Source organism: Phoxinus phoxinus (assembly GCF_949152265.1).
Source record: "Phoxinus phoxinus genome assembly, chromosome: 20".
In the NCBI taxonomy this organism is placed as follows: Eukaryota; Metazoa; Chordata; class Actinopteri; order Cypriniformes; family Leuciscidae; genus Phoxinus; species Phoxinus phoxinus.
The window spans coordinates 15,427,157-15,444,974 of NC_136895.1; the positions used below are offsets into that span (position 1 = coordinate 15,427,157).

At 38.9% G+C, this 17,818-nt stretch overlaps 2 protein-coding genes across 2 annotated transcripts; both read left to right on the top strand.

Annotated features, from left to right (window-relative positions):
- Nucleotides 1–6,611: 6,611 nt before the first annotated feature.
- Nucleotides 6,612–12,268, top strand: creb3l3a (cAMP responsive element binding protein 3-like 3a). The gene is made up of 10 exons (XM_079593966.1): nt 6,612–6,758; nt 7,022–7,135; nt 7,634–7,868; nt 8,074–8,207; nt 8,372–8,482; nt 8,572–8,678; nt 8,912–8,980; nt 9,070–9,154; nt 10,418–10,514; nt 11,860–12,268. The coding sequence occupies exons 1-10, from the start codon at nt 6,738–6,740 to the stop codon at nt 12,171–12,173; spliced, it is 1,287 nt and encodes a 428-aa protein (XP_079450092.1). The 5' UTR covers nt 6,612–6,737; the 3' UTR covers nt 12,174–12,268.
- Nucleotides 12,269–15,603: 3,335 nt separating this feature from the next.
- On the top strand, nt 15,604–17,594 carry rxfp3.2b (relaxin family peptide receptor 3.2b). Its single transcript, XM_079593700.1, has one exon. The coding sequence runs from the start codon at nt 15,832–15,834 to the stop codon at nt 17,029–17,031; it is 1,200 nt and encodes a 399-aa protein (XP_079449826.1). The 5' UTR covers nt 15,604–15,831; the 3' UTR covers nt 17,032–17,594.
- The last annotated feature ends 224 nt before the right edge of the window (nt 17,595–17,818 follow it).

Here is a 17,818-nt window from a genome sequence, read left to right on the forward strand (position 1 = left end):
CTTCACCCTCAATGATGGCTTTGGCTCAGTCGAAGAAGGCTTTTTCCCTCTTATATACTGTCTATGCTTTTTCCTTGCTTTCCTGCCTCTTCAATCTGTGGCCATGTTTGATTTGTCATCTCTTTGTATTTTGTGGTTAAGTCTTCACCAAACTTTTTTTGAGGAATTATGCATTCTTTGCACATTTCCATACCCCTTTCTTTGGTCGATCTGCATGTAAATCTTGTTATCACCGGTTTTGCCATCTTCTCTCCATCCGATCCTAGCTTGCGTTCATTTGGGAGCGAAGATCCTCTTCGGGGTCTTGAATGAATGCCTTACAGATGTCAATCATGTGTTGTTTATTGTCTTCTCCTTCCTGCTCTTGTGGGCCATACAGCCTCAGGTTCCATCTTTCCGTGATGGCGTTGTAAATTTCACAAGCAGTTGTAATTGGGATAGCATGGAATTCTCGGTAGAGGTGAGTGATTCTAAATGGGATGTAAATCAAATATTTGAAAGAGCATATTTTAATTAGCAGAAATGTGTTTATGTGTTTTGGATGGGAAGTCAGTGAAATCTACTTTGCCAACATGCGCTATTATGAATTTTTTTTTACTCTAAGATATTTTATACATATTTACTGTCTGTACTGGCAAACGGAGTAACCCTTCATGACGTATTAAAAAGTCATGGTATTTATTTTACCTTTAAAAACAGGCTGTGTTTGAAAACATTCAAATAAATGATTAAGTTTTCGTTTTTAAAGTTTACTTTTTTTGGAAAGGATGTAAACATACAACCATCGTAAGGAAAGAATTCTAAGAACTTGACACTTTTTAAAGTTTTCTCCGTTTTGTCATCTCAGTCATCTCATTCATCATTGCCCCTTTAACATTTTAAACTCAGGATGTTTAGCGCCCTCAAACACCACCGTAGAACCGGGCCTGTCTGAAAGATTCACATTCAGTGTCAGCCCTGTAACCCGCTAAAGCTGCTAGATAAACACTGTTACAGCTGGATTGAATATATGATTCAGCAGATTGCAGTTTGGCTGGGGTTGTGCGTTTCCTTTGAAGCCAAGAGCATCAGAGCAGCTCGATGCATGCACTCAACTATGACAGATTTTGCACTTCAGAGCAAGAACGTTTCATTTCTAAACATTTCGTGCTCTATTTTTGTTTGTCTGCGGGCTATTCTGTACAGCTACAGGTTCGAGTGGCTGGCACATCCAGATGGCTACAGCGCCCACGCCGATTGAATGTAAATGAGAGAAAATTGGTACACAAATGCATTTGAGCTCTAACCGTCTATGTGATAGCAACTTGTTAAAAAGACATCTGAGGTTTGAAACAAGTCAAGGTCACAGGGTTACTGAATACAACCATTTTGAACTGAACCGAGAAAAATGTTTTTTGACAGTGACACTATATAGGACACCATCAGTCTGACTGGAGATGAAATCAAAGTGACAGAAAAGAACAACTTGGTCAGGCGCATGAGCCTGAAAATATTGGACATTTTTTTCAAGACTACGGTAAAAACCTGTTAATTGGGTGGTAGGCTAAGTTCCAAGTTTATACAGTGAAAAACTGTAATAGATCTAATGGGATTGCCACAGGGATATTTAATGTATTTTTACAGTAAAATGCGATTAACTGTAGTTTTTAGAAGTAAAAAAGAACAAGTCTATAATTTACAGTGAAAAAACATAAATTGACATCCCAGAATTCCGTATGTGACAGCCCACATTTGGTGGTTTTTCATTGAAATAAGATGTAAGACATTGTAGTCTGCCTCGACCCAGATTCCACTCCATTCCAGAATGAGCTCATCCCCAAAATGGCTTAATTATCATAGAGATGAAGGAAGTCAAGTTATTTTGTTTCTTCACCATTTGGGTTTATCACATCCTGAACAAATGGTCATCAATTGTAGACTGGGAATGGGTGTGGGACACAGAGAACCATCTCAGACAAAGGGGTGTCTCAACTTTATTAACATCACAGCTGTTACAACAAGAGCAACTTCATTTACATTAAAGGGTTAGTTCACCCAAAAATGAAAATAATGTCATTAATGACTCACCCTCATGTCGTTCTAAGCCCGTAAGACCTCCGTTCATCTTCGGAACACAGTTTAAGATATTTTAGATTTAGTCCGAGAGCTTTCTGTCCCTCCATTGAAAGTGTATACGGTATACTGTCCATGTCCATAAAGGTAATAAAAACATCATCAAAGTAGTCCATGTGACATCAGTGGGTTAGTTAGAAGTTTTTGAAGCATCGAAAATACTTTTTGGTCCAAAAATAACACAAAATAAGACTTTATTCAGCATTGTATTCTCTCCCGGGTCTGTTGTCAATCTGCGTTCAGGACTCCGCAGTGACGCTGCTGACGTAAGACGCTGATGACGTGTTATCTGGTGCGCCCGAGCTTCGTTTACAGTCTGAGGGAGACGCACGCTATATTCAAGCTATTCTACATTGTTTGCGTGGATATAATTTTTTTAATGGTGCGTAAATGTGCATGTCGCGGATGAGACACTTTTACAGCGTGCGTTTCCCTCAGTCTATAAATGAAGCTCGGGCGCACCAGACAACACGTCATCAGCGTCTTACGCCATCAGCGTAACTGTGAAGGATTGACAACAGACCCGGGAGAGAATACAATGCTGAATAAAGTCTTATTTTGTGTTATTTTTGGACCAAAAAGTATTTTCGATGCTTTAAAAACTTCTAACCCACTGATGTCACATGGACTACTTTGATGATGTTTTTATTACCTTTATGGACATGGACAGTATACCGTATATACATTTTCAATGGAGGGACAGAAAGCTCTCGGACTAAATCTAAAATATCTTAAACTGTGTTCCGAAGATGAACGGAGGTCTTACGGGCTTAGAACGACATGAGGGTGAGTCATTAATGACATTATTTTCATTTTTGGGTGAACTAACCCTTTAAGAGTGGTAAACTGTAACAGGATAAAAGGTTTAAGATTTGGATGTTCTGGGTTCATTCTGACGCCGGTGAACCCAAGGTGCTTTGTGTAGCATACTTTGCCACTGCTATGCTGTAATAGACGTCATTTTTTAGATATTCGACGTCCACATAATTTATGTACTCTAGGGTTTTTTATTACATCCTGTTGTTAAATTAATGTTTATTGCGTCATGTGTGTTAACCATGATGGTGCTTGTGTGTATGACAGTGTGCACCTTCTATTTTTAGTATTTGTGGAAATTTAATCAAAATTATTCAACCCCCATTGCATTTGTGAAGGGCGATGATATCAAACCTAGCCAGTTCAGATATTTCAAGTGTTCTAGCTCAAGCACACCTGGTGCAACTAATGAAACCCTTGATTAGTTGTAGGTGTGCTTGAGACAACAGCTGTTTTGCAGATTTGTGTTGTTGTGAGGGATTCTATTCAGGGGGTTGAATAATTTTGAGACCGCAGAAATCGTTGAAAGTTGCTTTTCAGTTGAATTTGGGGAAACCACTTTAAACATTTGTTGTGTTGAGTTATTTAAATTCCTTTTTTTTATTTGTTCATTGCAAACATCTAAGAGAGTCTGTATACATTTTGTCAATAAACCTGATTTGCAATGGGGTTGAAAAATTTTGATTACAACTGTACTTGTGATGAACTTTGATTATTCATGATTGACGTGGCTATCTTTTTGCTAGACGTGTTTTTAAAGTTGTCATGAAACGGATATTGCGATACTTTTGAGATAGGCTAACTTCATCTGATTGATTTTGAAGGCAGCTAAATGAATACTTCGCTGCCTTTGATATCCCACAATCCTTTGCGTTTCGTTCTGTGATAATGTTCCCATTGTCACATTTAACTGTGCCTTTAATATATCAGGGCTCAACTCTAAGATTTTTCCTTAAGCTAAAAAATAAATAAAGATGGCATATGAAAGTAGGTTGGTGTTCAATTTGTGTGTAAATGTATACTTTTGGCCAACTTTTTCCCCTTTTGATTTCATTTCTAGTGAGAAAATAGTATTGTAGTATCGTTCATTAAACCGTTACACTGCCTCAGAAATCAGTTTCGTGAGGTACCTTCGTGCGCAAACCCTGCCTGCAAAGTCATGGCCTGATAGGGCAGCGAGGCAACAAGTCAGTGTCTAAGTTTTCAGATGCACCAGTATTTTTTCCTATTGTGACATGTATCCGAGTGAAACGGCATCTCGAACTAGACAAAATGGAGGGCGGTACTTGATTTAGTCCATCAGGAATTGATTGGATGGTTGTGGTTCGCTGTTGCTGTGATCTCTTTGTCAGTGACGGGTTGCCCCGCTATTCTTGTAAAGCAGCAAATGTCCTTGTCTGAGTCATTAGGGCTTAATTGAAACGGTAAGGAAAATCTGCACAGCATATTCAAAGCCTTTTAGCTTGCCATTGATTTTTGCCTAACTGTGATGTCTCAAAAGGGCTTTCGCCTTATAGTAAACATTGCTTTTATAAGGAAAAGACATTGATGAAGAAGGAGAGGGTGAAAACATCCAGGAGAACTTTCTGTCCTTGAGTTTTCCTTCAAACATTCCCTGAAATTGAAACTCCATATCTGAGTTCCGCGCCGTGATTATGTCTCTTGTGGAGAGGTACGTGAGCGCTTCTTAAAAAGGGAGCTGATGCTTTGAATCATGTGCCTGACGCTGGTGGAAAGCACACATTAATCCAATGGTGCAATTGATTCCTGTTTAAAGTTTCCTGCATACAAATGACATTGTCCCTTAATTGATGACTGCATCTGTGCTTGCTTACGAATAGTAAGCAAAGAAATGGTTTGGGTAAATTTCAACAAAGTCGGTTTGATACACAATAGATCTCCTCTGAGAAAGACAAATGATTTTTTGATGCTACAGCCTACAAAATAGATGACTCCTCGTAAATCACGATAGCTTTCAAAGTTGGATGGGCCTGTTCAGCCTGAAAGTTTTATGTGGCAAGTGATGAAAAGGCCTTCGGATTAAAGTAGATGGAGAATGAGATGTACTTGCTTTATAAGAAGACACAGTGCCAGATGAGATGCTATTTTTTCCCTGTGTGACTCAGAACAGCTCCGACATCAAGAACAGGATGGGAACAGGTCTTTGCATTCAGAAATAAAGACAAGCCAACGCTATCTCACGACCAATTCGTACGAATTTGTACGAGTGATTAAAAGGTGGCTAATTCGTACGAATTTGTACGACCTCACTCGTACGAATTTGTACGATTTGTCTAAACCCACGTGACGGTTGGGTTTAGGGGCGGGGTCAGGAGTAGGTCATTCGTATGAATTCATACGATTTTGGCAAATCGTAAAATATGTACGATTTAGCAAAAAACGTACAAATTCGTACAAGTGAGGTCGTATGAATTGGTACGAATTAGCCACCTCGTAAAATTCGTACGAATTGCCGTGAGATCGGGTTGGACAAGCAGTATAATAATACAATGATATTTAAATAATAACATTAATATGAGTTAAATGGAGCCAATAATAACAATAATATTTTTTTTTTTATAAATGCAAGACACAAAATAACCCAAGAACAGGATATAAACAGATTTTTACCACTTCAATCAATCAATCAATCAATCAATCAATCGATCGATCAAAGAAGTAGTATAATTATTCATCAAATTACAATTGGTAATTCAAATAATTTAATAATAATAAAACAGTCTGGTGAAGTCAGAGAAGTATATTTAATAATACATTTATAATTGATAATATTTTAAATGATTCAATAATAATAAAACAGCATGGAGAATCAGAGTAGTATAATTATCAATAAAATGATAATTGATAATAATTAAAATGATTTAATAATAATAAAACAGGTGGAGTCAGAGAAGTATTATGGTATATTTAATAATAAAAATATAATTGATAATAAAATAATTTATTTATAACATTTAAAAATTATGTTTATATTCGTAAGTCTAAACAGCTCAGAACAGGATATTAACAGATCTTTACCATTTAAAAACAATAAATAAATAAATAAATACAAATGATTACATTCTAAAACTAATAATAATAGTATGCTGAATATATATACAGTATATATATACAGTATATATATATATATATATAATATATATATATATAAGATAAAATATATAATGTTTATTATGTATATTGTCTTTCTGGATTATCACAACTGTGTAAAAGGTCACATTACCTCAGACAGAGAGGAAAAAATGACCTTTGAACTATATGGATTAGGTGTTGTCCCATAACAAATGTCTGAAGTTTTTACTTGAAATCACATTGAAGCATTGAAGTAACTTGAGGAATGTTTTTCCAGGGATGGGAAAGGTAAGTATGGTACACTGTCAAGGAATTTTTGTTAGCAAAATTTTTACTTTCTTCTGGCAGTGTATGTAAAAAATAAACATAAAAAAATGGTTCTAATTTTTAGATGTGAGGTGGCCCTTTTAATGCAGTCCAGTCTTTTTTTACTGGAGTCAATTATTTGAATGCTACAGATTTTTACTTGATACAAATTACCACAGAAGTGGCGATGTTTGGTTGAAATATAAGCTACACTATTTCTCCAGGGTGTTCCCACATTTTTTTTTGCCACAACAGCCAATCAAACGCAGCCCTGAGGATGATGAGATGATTGTTGCGTTGGAGTTCGAACTTTGTCCTGGGTGAGCAGAGGGACACAGACAGAGTCAGGACAACCTATTGGCAGATGTTTTGGTTTTGTCCCATTTAGACGGCGTTACCCCTGGACAGTAATGGAGCACTATTCAGACCAGGTAAGTCCTTTTGTTTTGAAGTTTTATTAAGCTAAAGAGAAATTAGTATTAAACGTAGTCTACGTTATCTAACCTGCGTGTGCAATATCTCATATAGAGCAAAGTTCAAAAAAACTGAAAAGTTATGTGTTCTGTCTTCTCGTTTCAACATTTGGTTGCTTTTAACGGTTTTTGGTGCTTTTATCCATTTTCTATTTTCCATTTCCATTGAATTCCACTGACAACAGATGAATTAAACAGCAATTATATTCATTGTGTCATAGGGCGGTGAGGGGTTAGAACTGCTCGATTTGCTCTTCGATAAAAATGATGGTATCCTACGCCATGAGAATACGGGACAACAAAACCATCAGCTTTGGCCAGTTCAAGATCATCATGTAAGTCGAAGTCAACAAAGTCCGGCTTCCTTCGAGTTTCTTCAGTTTTTCGGATTTTGCCATGGCATATTAAAGGGATAATTCACAATTTTTTTTTGGATTGTCATCATTTACTCATGTCATTCCAAATCTGTTTGACTTCATTTCATTATGCGGAACATGCTGTAGATATTTTAAAGAACCATTTTTGTCCATTTGGACACCATTTACTTTCAATGTATGGACAAAAACAGTTGTTCAAAATATTATCTTTGGTGTTATGCAGAAGAAAGAATTTAACATCTCACCTCCACCATCCTGTATTTTCGATTGCCAGATGATAAAGCCTGCCCAGGGAATACCGAAGAATATATTTTGAAGAATTTTTTTTTGTCAATTTGGACCCCATTTACTTTCATTGTATGGACAAAAATAGTTCTTCAGAATATTATCTTTTGTGCTCTGCCGAAGAAATAATTTTATATCACACCTTCACCATCCTGTATTTTCGATTGCCAGATGATGATGCCTGCCCAGGGAAACGAGGACTTCTTGAACGCACTTATAGGTGGGTGCGACTCTGTTTCGGAGTCTCCAGTTTGGTCGCCCTCTCCTAGCGACAGCGGAATCAGCGAAGACCCGCATTCGGATCACATCGACAGTCCGCCGCCAACCGCAAGCCCCCCCGTGGAGCCTTGCATCGTCATATCTCAGACTCAACACAATCTCGACACAAACTTCCCATTTGAAATGAGTGAGTATCAAGTATTCGTGAAGCGAACCTTCCTGGTGACTAGCGATATATTCACTGTACACAGATGATTAGCCTCTCACTTATTAATTCACAGCATTGTGCATTGGTTTAGTAAACTTTCTGAAGATAAGCCCCTATTCCTGAGCTTTGTGAATCTCTCCATAAGCAGACAAAGAAGAATAAATAGTATTATCTGTTGCCGCAGATGGCTGGGAGACTGGCTTCTTCCCAGACAAATCTGGAGGGATACAGCGGGCATCTGAAACTCCACAGGCACAACCGACCACTGGATTCCCCCTAACTGTCAAGGACCTCCTGCTATCCGGCACACCAGAGCCTGTGAGTTTGCACTCAGGCGTGAAGCTAGGTAAAATACACAAGGCAGAATAGGGAAAAGGTGAACTTTAGAGAAGATAAAAGCTGAACTTAATAGGTTTCTGACAATCCAGGCACATAGAAACATTGATTGGATTTGTTACTTTCATGTCCGATTGATATTGCAGACCACAAAGGTGTCCCAGCAGTCCTACCAAGAACTGGTTCTCACAGAGGATGAGAAACGACTCCTTGCCAAGGAAGGAATGACTCTGCCAAATCAGTTCCCGCTCACCAAGGTACCTTCATTTGGAAATTACACCATAATAGTAGAGCTCAGTTGTTTGTCTTTGTAGCTCAATGTTTCTGCTTCCCTCCCGTGATCAAGTACGAGGAAAGGATTCTGAAGAAAATCCGCCGAAAGATCCGCAACAAGCAGTCGGCCCAGGAGAGCAGGAAGAAGAAGAAAGAATACATAGACGGCTTGGAGAGCAGGTATTGACTGTTGTGCTTGAAACAAATGAAGCAAAAGCGGATGCTACGTGCATCGAATCACAGAGGGAAAATACATAATCTGAGTTGATGGAATTTGCAGCAACCGAACACAACCCCCCCTGGCATTACACCAGGTGGAGGTTTACAGCTGTGTCCGACAGTTGGCTCGAGAGCGGATTTGATTACAACCTGTTTTATTTTGCATTGTTCTTAAGAGAAATTTGTTTTCGTAGGATGGCGGCATGCAGTGCACACAACCAGGAGCTGCAGAGGAAAGTCTTCCAGCTGGAGAAAAGCAACATGTGAGAGAATCATTTATTTGGTAATCTTCACAACTCCATACAGGCCCCTGAAATTGAACTTTCCCCCTCCCCGCTCTCTCCATCTCTAGCTCCCTTATGGAACAACTGCGTCGGCTCCAGGCGATGATCATGAACGGATCCAAGAAACCGGCCCAGACTGGGACCTGCATTCTGGTGAGCGTAAAAAAAAGCACATGAAAGATACAGGCATACAGTAATCATGCTTTGGGCTTTTAAAAACACACACTAGACACATACATAACACATGGTATTTTCTATGGCACTTGCCGGCGTTTTCTTTAAGCATGTGTGTATTAACCACAAAATATTTTACATCAACACATTCTTGGTCCTATTTTGAATTATTTATCAGTTAATTCTGACAATCTTTATTTAAAGCAATCCAAAAGCAGTAGCACCAAGGACAATTTGATAGAAATATGCAATACAAATACAAGCTGAACACTGCAAGGAGAGAAATAAGAATTTTATTTTATAAGATTTTTTTATATACAACTTTATTTATTTAATAACTATTTCTGTCAAGATAATAACATAATCACACTTTTTTATTTTTACAAAAAGATAAAATTTAGTCTCTCCAACATTGTTTCTTATTAAACATCTTGTTTCATTATATATACAGGGCCTAAAATTAACACACGTACAGAATGCATCGGTGTATTCGTGCATTCGGTCTTAAAGTGACAGCAGCATAATATACCTACTGCTGTCTGCATTTCTAAAGTTAAAAACACTCACTGCTCTTGACTGAATAACTTTTGCAACTTTAATAAGGATTAATCAATATTTAATTTATACAGTGACCATGTAGTGTTATTTCTCATTTGATTAGTCTACTTTATTCAATTTCTGTACCTGAAAATATAACATTTTCATTGCTATCTAAAATTTTAGTGTCACATCGGCCTGTTTTTGCAAAAACTGTTTCATGGACGGTAAAAAATATTTATGGCCGCTACATTTTTTTCCAGTTCTAATTCAAATAAATGCTGTTCTTTTGAACTTTATTCATCAAACAATACTGAAAATGTTTTCCACAAAATATTAAGCATGCAGCACAACAGTTTTCTGAAGGATCATGTGAAATTGAAGACTGAAGTAATGGCTGCTGAAAATTCAGCTTTGCTAACCATTTTGCCAAATTTCCATTTCTGGTTGACTTCAATTTTGTAAATGTAAAAAACTGATGTTTCACAATATCGTACATTGCATTGCCTTTCCGCACAAGACATTGACTAAAGCAATTATCAGTGTTCCCCAACATGAAGGAAGCCAGTAATCACAGAACAAGGAACTCCAATCTACAGCTACTTGAGAACATACCTCAAAAATGGATGTTACATCAAAGTTGTGCTTCACTAATGGCCGTCCGTGCCGCTCCGTTTAAGCTTTCCATCTGCCTCTGTCCCTCAGGTGCTGCTCCTGTCATTCACCTTGATTCTGCTGCCCAGTCTGAAGCCCTTCTCTGATAGCAAGGTCAGCCAGCATGGAGACTTCAGTCCATTGAGAGGTAAGTTTTCTGGCCGAAATATCTCCTCCATCTGGTCCTTGAGGGGAAAACCCCATTACAACCTTATATCCTGCGACTGCTAAGTTGAGAGGAAAATGTTATGCTTGAAAAACAAGTGGTAATTGAATCCGTGTAATGTATCATTTGTTTGACAAGCCATTATGTTTTTGGTGAAGCCTTATGACAGTAATTGGAAGGACTGAGGGAGGTGACGAAGACTAGAAGAATGCCAAACAGCTTAGTCATGTTTCCCACACATTGAATCAACGGCGTGGAAGAAAAGTTGTAATTTGTCCTCATCAAACCCGCTGTCAGTGTTTCTGAAGGGAATCAATTCTAATTTTGCAGGCTAAGCGTAGGTCATAGTTAAAGTTTGGCATACTTGATCACCGTCTTGTTCGATAAGCGTCCTGCTCTCCGCCGCTCTTTTGAAGTGGGTGGCTGAAGTTCAGGGAAAAAGAACAGGGTAAAATGTGTCAATGCGTGACTCACTCGACGGTTTATTTCATCCAGAGACTTCAAATAACTGGCATTGACCAGCTACAGGAAGTAGACTGAATTTTTAAAGTCATGAGTTTGATTCTGTGGGATTTACTATACAGTATGTATTTGATAAAAAAGTGACACTTTTTTATCAGGGCGTTTCGGGCACTTTTATGTCCTTAAGGTTTATTAAAAACAGATTTCAACATTTTAACATCAAAACTTGGAAAATGTAATTGTGCTTTTGTAAATCGTTTTTGCTTCTTTTCAGATGGCCCGTATGTTATTGTTTTACCCTTGTCCATCCAAAATATAAAAATCCATTATAGAAATATGAATTCCATGGAAACTAAATCTAAACAAATAGTGAATAATGAACTATTTTAATATTTATCGTATATTAGCGTTTTCTATCAACTAGTGGCATAATTTCCCCAACCCCAAACAATTTTTCATCCAATAAGGTAAATACACAAATGTTTTTTTTATTTTTTAGCATGAAATACTAGCTATGAAATTAGCCTTAGCCATATGATTCTGCCATTTTATTAATCACAAAATGTCATTACCATCACAGAAAATTATGAAATTACTTGAGATGTGGTGGAAATGAATTACAGAAAAAATTAACAGAAATCTCTTAGTAGGCTATACACTACTGGAGATTATTAGTAGAATAATTACATAAACTAGTCAGTGTGTAGCCTATAGGCCACAGGGCCAAAAGTGCCCACATTTGAACAAACTTCTTTAAATAAGAAAATATATAATTAAGTTGCGTTTGTTTTAAAGAACGATAGCACATATTTTGGCAAAAAGAAGTCTGAAGTATCTTTCTTACATTTTCTTGAACCCCTTGCAGTTCAGTCACGGTCCCTGCGCAACCTCCAGTCTTCCCGCGTGCTGCACACCCTCGAGCATCCGTACTCAGCGACTGAGGACCCCAACATTCTCCCGCGCTTCTCTGAGGATAAAAGTATGGAGGAGATTGCGTCGCTGCTGGGAAGACTTCACAGGAGACCAGAGTTCACCAATTACGACTCTGAATACCACAACCACAGTTTTGACCAGCATGACGAGCATCACCATGGAGACCCCATCACTGGGCATGTAGCGACAGTGACCTTGAATCCGCGACGTGGCTCACGGCGGAGTCCTCATGCGGATGATATGTGAAGGGCAGAAGGGGATTTACCCGGGGATTTGTCAAAACTCCTTTAACAGCGCTTTTAAAGACGGGACCCAGCCAACAGATGGCTGGAAGCTATTTTTTCCCAATATTCTTTCTATACTGAAGTAATCTTTAAGAGATACTGAAGCTTAAATGATCAAACTTCGAATAAAATAATAAGTCCAAATTTTATCTGCTCATTTGGAATGGGAAGTGCTTATTTTTCTCGTTTTTAAGCTTGACATTTAAGAAGCGCATTGTTTTTTTAGATTTTTTTTGTTTGTTAATGTAGGCTACGAAAATGCTAGGCCTATTTTCTAACTATAGTCTAAATGAGGGATCTTTTTGCGATAATTGACTGTAGGCAGGCTACATCATGGCTAGTCTCGCGTAGCCAGACCTTCAGACTGACGGCTGAAGGTCTGGAATTCATAGCAGCTTTCTTTGGCCAAGGCCCGCCCATAAGGCCGTTTGACCGACATGTCAAACAGCCAATTACAGTTCGTTTCGTTCAGCGTCACGTTTCGGGGAGTGGAAATGTCCCCACAACAACAGACCGGCGTGCAACAAGTCTCCACTAAGTGCCTCAAACAAAACTCCTGGACATCTCTTAAAGAGTCTATGCCGTGAACCTTGCATACTTTCTACGTTTAGCTGATCTTGATAAATGCTCATTGTCACTCATGTAAACACAACAGTTTTTCTTCCGCAATCACACGTCTGCGCTTTGTTTCCCGGCGGACCGAAAATAAACGCGACACTCGCGCCCCCCGGAAATCCGATAGAATTCAACCAATCAGATGACGACTTCGACATTCCTGAAGTGTTTCCAGTTAAGTGTACCATATGCATCAGACGTTTAGCCAACGTTCCGTGGGCGTGACGTCTGAGGCTAAGACTACATTATGGCACGCTTGATAGGCTAGGCTAGCTACTCGCTACGACATGAACGTTTGAAACTAAATTATTTAAGCTTAACCTGTAGGCTAAAGGCCTATTACCTTAAAGCTTCCGCTATGAACAAATGTTCCACTAACAACGTACGAAACAATCAGACTAGCGACATTGCTGCAATATTATTTGAAATAGACTTTCTGCAATATCAGGCTCACGAGGTAGCTAATTCCCACTGTAATCGATAACTGAGACGCAAGATAGCGACAGTTGCCTGTATTCAATTCAATTCAATTCAATTCAAATTTATTTGTATAGCGCTTTTCACAATACATACTGTATGAAACAAGAGCCCGCGGTGTGACATATAGGCTACGAGAGATATGAAAGTAGCGCCGGTTTCCCTCACGCGAATGAGCGGAATGATATGCGTTGATATCAGGCAGCTGGATGAGACAATCGACCAATCATAGTCAAGTATTCCAGAGAACTGTATAAAGAAAGTATATAAAAATAGTGTAATAAAATTGATTGAGTGGAAAATATAGGCCTATATATGAATTTCAAACTTCAAGGAAACCTTCAAGGAAATCTGACCTTTTATACAAACTAATTAAGATGTTTATTTTACTTTGTTATAGCCTAATTATGTACAAATGAAAGGTTATGAAATATTAATAATAATACAAATCCCAGATGTGACATCAGACTTTTGGACTCCACTGTATATATTATAAGCCTAAATATCACTACAAATTTGAACCATATAGGCTATGCTCTGCCAATTTATTACAGCTGAGGTGAATAATAATACGAAATCAGTTCTTTCAAATTCATTCATTTTACAATTTGAACCCTGGCTTCAACAAGTTTGTCCTAACGGAGTGTGTTTGTCTTCCCTTTGAAGACAGTTTTACTTTATTAATATGAATGCTGAAGTAATTTTTTTATGGACTAAAAACAAGTTAGTTTGCATAAATTGCTTTTTGATTACAACTGTGCTTTTTCAGTAAAATCACATTGTGTTGAATTGTCTTTCAGTTTCTTACAATGTCTCCCCCCCGCCCAATAAATGTTCTAAAATACGTCTTATGAAATGGACAACTCTCTTTCTTCAACTCTGGGTTGATATCAACACATAAATGCCTTTCAGCACAATTTGGATGTCACGAGAGACAGAATGAGGCCAGTGCAGATGAGAAGAACAGGTGAACAAACCATCGCACTAAAAACTAAAATGATCATCCTTGACAAATAGTTTTTTTAGGCATCCCTAAGAGAGATGCACAAATGAATAAATATGAAAGCAGTAGTTTGTGTAGAGTAGATCATAATAAATCAATACATAAATGTCAACTTAATTTTTTTCTTTGCCATTTTATGAACTGAATAATGTGTGCTAAGGAATGAGAAAACAGTGTGGGTGGTATTTCAAGTCCCTTTCAGATAAGGAAACTTGGGAATAAATACAAAAGATAGATGCATAATCTTTCTATTGTGGTTGATAGTATTGGCTTAAATGTAATTGACTGCAGGGTTCAGCAGCAGGTTTTGATAAAGACCAAACTATTGTTCTAGAATATTTCAGTCATGAAGAGAGATGAACTTGTATCTTTCATCCACGTGGACTGTGTCGTGCCTCTTCACTTTCACATCTCCCTTGGGCCCGCTCCAGTTTGCACACTTTAAAAAGACTGTCAAAGAACTCCATTTTACTTGTTTAATCTGTCATTGGTTTGATCCACAAATAAATTGATCTTCGCTGCTCAAGGCAAAAATATGCAATTCTTGGCTCAGTAATCTTCAAAATCAACCCAACAACTAAAATGAAAGACTCCATTCTAAAATCAATAAGTTATCACTTTAATTCTGGGAATTTCTGGGTTATTTTCAAGACCGGTGGGTTGTAATTAAAAGTCTGTGAATGTGAAAAAAGCTTATGTTTGACCTGTTAGAGAGAGACAGATAGATAGATAGATAGATAGATAGATAGATAGATAGATAGATAGATAGATAGATAGATCATATGCCAAGTATAAAAAAAACAACAACACACACACATACACACACACACACACACTGTAGTTGCGTACATAGAATAATATAAGTAGGCTACATGTGTATTGTAAATTAATAAGTAGGCTAAAACAAATGGGGGAAAAATGGATTAGATCAGTGCACTTGTAAACATTACTATCTATAATAAATCAAGAAAAAATTTAAAATAGCACTTATATTTTAAATAATACATTAATAATAATGTATCAAATAAGATTAAGGGACACATTATATATCTGGACGCAAAAAAGTAGGCACATATATTCAAAGTCTTTCAGGCTATTATGTATTCGTCCAAAACAATATTTCTGTAGGCTACACAATCAAATTTAAGTCAATGAGCTATATCCGTATGACTTAAAAAACTTTACCGTGCAAATTCGTATGATGAAACATAACACGTGAAAACTAGGTGTCATTGCTTACAGTGTTTATGTATGTATCTGACATAAAGAAGCGCGTGCCTCAGCAGCGCGCGGATGCGCGTCATTCTCATCGGAGTATAAAAGAATGTGCGCGCGCTGCAGAGCGCACAGAGGTGCGCGCGCGAGAGAGAGGCACAGATGAGACCGCGCTCTCGCTGCCGGTGAACTAATTATACTTGCTCGGAAACAAAGTGAAGTGGTCACAATGAACTTGAGATAATTTAGATGAATGGACTCTTTTGTTTGTATAATTTCACCATGACAAGAGACTGAGTGAGCGTCTGCAATGGAGAGGAACACCACACACACTCTGGATCTGGGAGAATGTGAGCACACACTGGAACCCAGCGGGGCTCTGGACAACTGCACGGACTCTGTCAGCGGGAACCATTCTTTACGCTGCTGGCTGCAACTGTTGACAAAGGAGTCTAGTTCAACACTACAAGGTGATGGGTCTAGTTTGGCTGTGCGTGTGATGATCGCCCTCATTTATTCGGTGGTGTGCGCTCTAGGACTTGTAGGCAACTCTCTGGCGCTCTACCTGCTACACTCACGCTACCGTCAGAAGCAGTCTTCCATCAATTGCTTTGTGATGGGTTTGGCTCTTACCGACCTGCAGTTCGTCCTAACCCTACCGTTCTGGGCCGTAGACACGGCGTTGGACTTCTGCTGGCCCTTCGGCAAAGTTATGTGCAAAATCGTCAGCTCCGTCACCACTATGAACATGTACGCCAGCGTATATTTCCTGACCGCCATGAGTGTGGCCAGGTACTACTCCATCGCGTCCTCGATGAAGATGCACAGTCGCAGAGCGGCGGCGGCTGCCGCCAAATGGATAAGCTTGGGCATTTGGGTCGTATCCCTGATAGCGACGCTCCCGCATTCCATTTATTCCACCGTAGTCCAAGTTGCAACAGATGAGGAGCTATGCTTGGTGCGCTTCCCCGAAACGGGAAGCTGGGACCCACAGTTGTTGCTAGGACTGTACCAGTTGCAAAAGGTCCTGCTTGGTTTTCTGATCCCACTGGTGGTGATTACCGTATGCTATCTCCTACTTCTAAGAATCGTGCTAAGCCGCAGAGTTAGCGGCGTGGCTGGCTCCGAAAGTGAGCAGGGTCGACACAAGCGGCGCTCAAAGGTCACCAAGTCTGTTGTGATCGTCGTCCTGTCGTTCTTCTTGTGTTGGCTTCCCAATCAGGCCCTGACACTGTGGGGCGTCCTCATTAAGTTTGACCTGGTGCCCTTCAGTAAGGCCTTCTACAACGCCCAGGCGTACGCTTTCCCGCTGACTGTGTGCTTGGCCCACACAAACAGCTGCCTCAACCCGGTGATCTATTGTCTAATCCGCCAGGAATTCCGCGCCGGACTCAAAGAGCTTCTGCTGAGGGCCACGCCGTCCTTCCGGAGCCTTACTTGGATGCTCCCGCGGAAGGCAAAGGTGTCCGAGGCGCCTCCGGTACTGGTTCTCGTGCAGATGGATGTTTGATGCTTTTCAGAGAAAAGCGGATCCTTCACGTTCAACTTTGTTTTTTTTGATTGACAGGATGAAGCAGGCGTGAGAAACGTCCTTTGGGAGCTGCCCCACTTTCCCTTCCTCTCGTTCAGAAACTCTTGCGCATTTCTCCCCTAACTTCCTACGTACCTTTCGACGCGGAACTGTTTTCACATGCATCTCTGGTTATTGGAGCCACTGGTGAATTCTAGACACATTCACCTGTTTGTTTTGCTGCATATTAGCAGCAATGCTTGCTTTAGGATTTCCCCCCTGAGACATCCTTCAAGGAAGCGCAACATTTTTCAGCCTTTTCTTCTTCAAAAAAAGAAGAAAAAACTGTTGAGATGTGGAGGGGTTCAGCCCTTCTCTTGTTTCATGAGATATAAAAAATTATTATGTGAGGATCAGTGGTTAATCCATTAATCATTCAATACATTGTCAATTATACATTTACTTGCAGTTGTGTAGATATAATGAAGTTTCACACCATTTGATTTGTCTTTCAGTGTGTTTAAATCCTGTACAAAAGAAAAACTAAACTAATAAACTATCTAACTGACAAAATCACAATTTTGTGAATGACCAGTCAAACAGTGCAAATAATGATTTTGACCATTTCTTTTTCATTTCAATTTTACATATAACTGGTTGTTTCTAAAGTATATTCAGATATACTTCTAAATATATGAGACTTTAAGGGAGAGTTCACATACAGATTTATTCACCCTCAAATCATTTGAAATGTTCACTTTCAGAAAACACCAAAGGAATTGAATGT

Coding starts and splice junctions, on each gene's coding strand:
- creb3l3a (XM_079593966.1), top strand. CDS start 6,738: ATGGAGCACTATTCAGACCAG. Junction 7,869..8,073: donor AAACTTCCCATTTGAAATGA/GTGAGTATCAAG, acceptor CTGTTGCCGCAG/ATGGCTGGGAGACTGGCTTC. Junction 8,679..8,911: donor ATAGACGGCTTGGAGAGCAG/GTATTGACTGTT, acceptor TTGTTTTCGTAG/GATGGCGGCATGCAGTGCAC.
- rxfp3.2b (XM_079593700.1), top strand. CDS start 15,832: ATGGAGAGGAACACCACACACACTCTGGATCTGGGAGAATGTGAGCAC.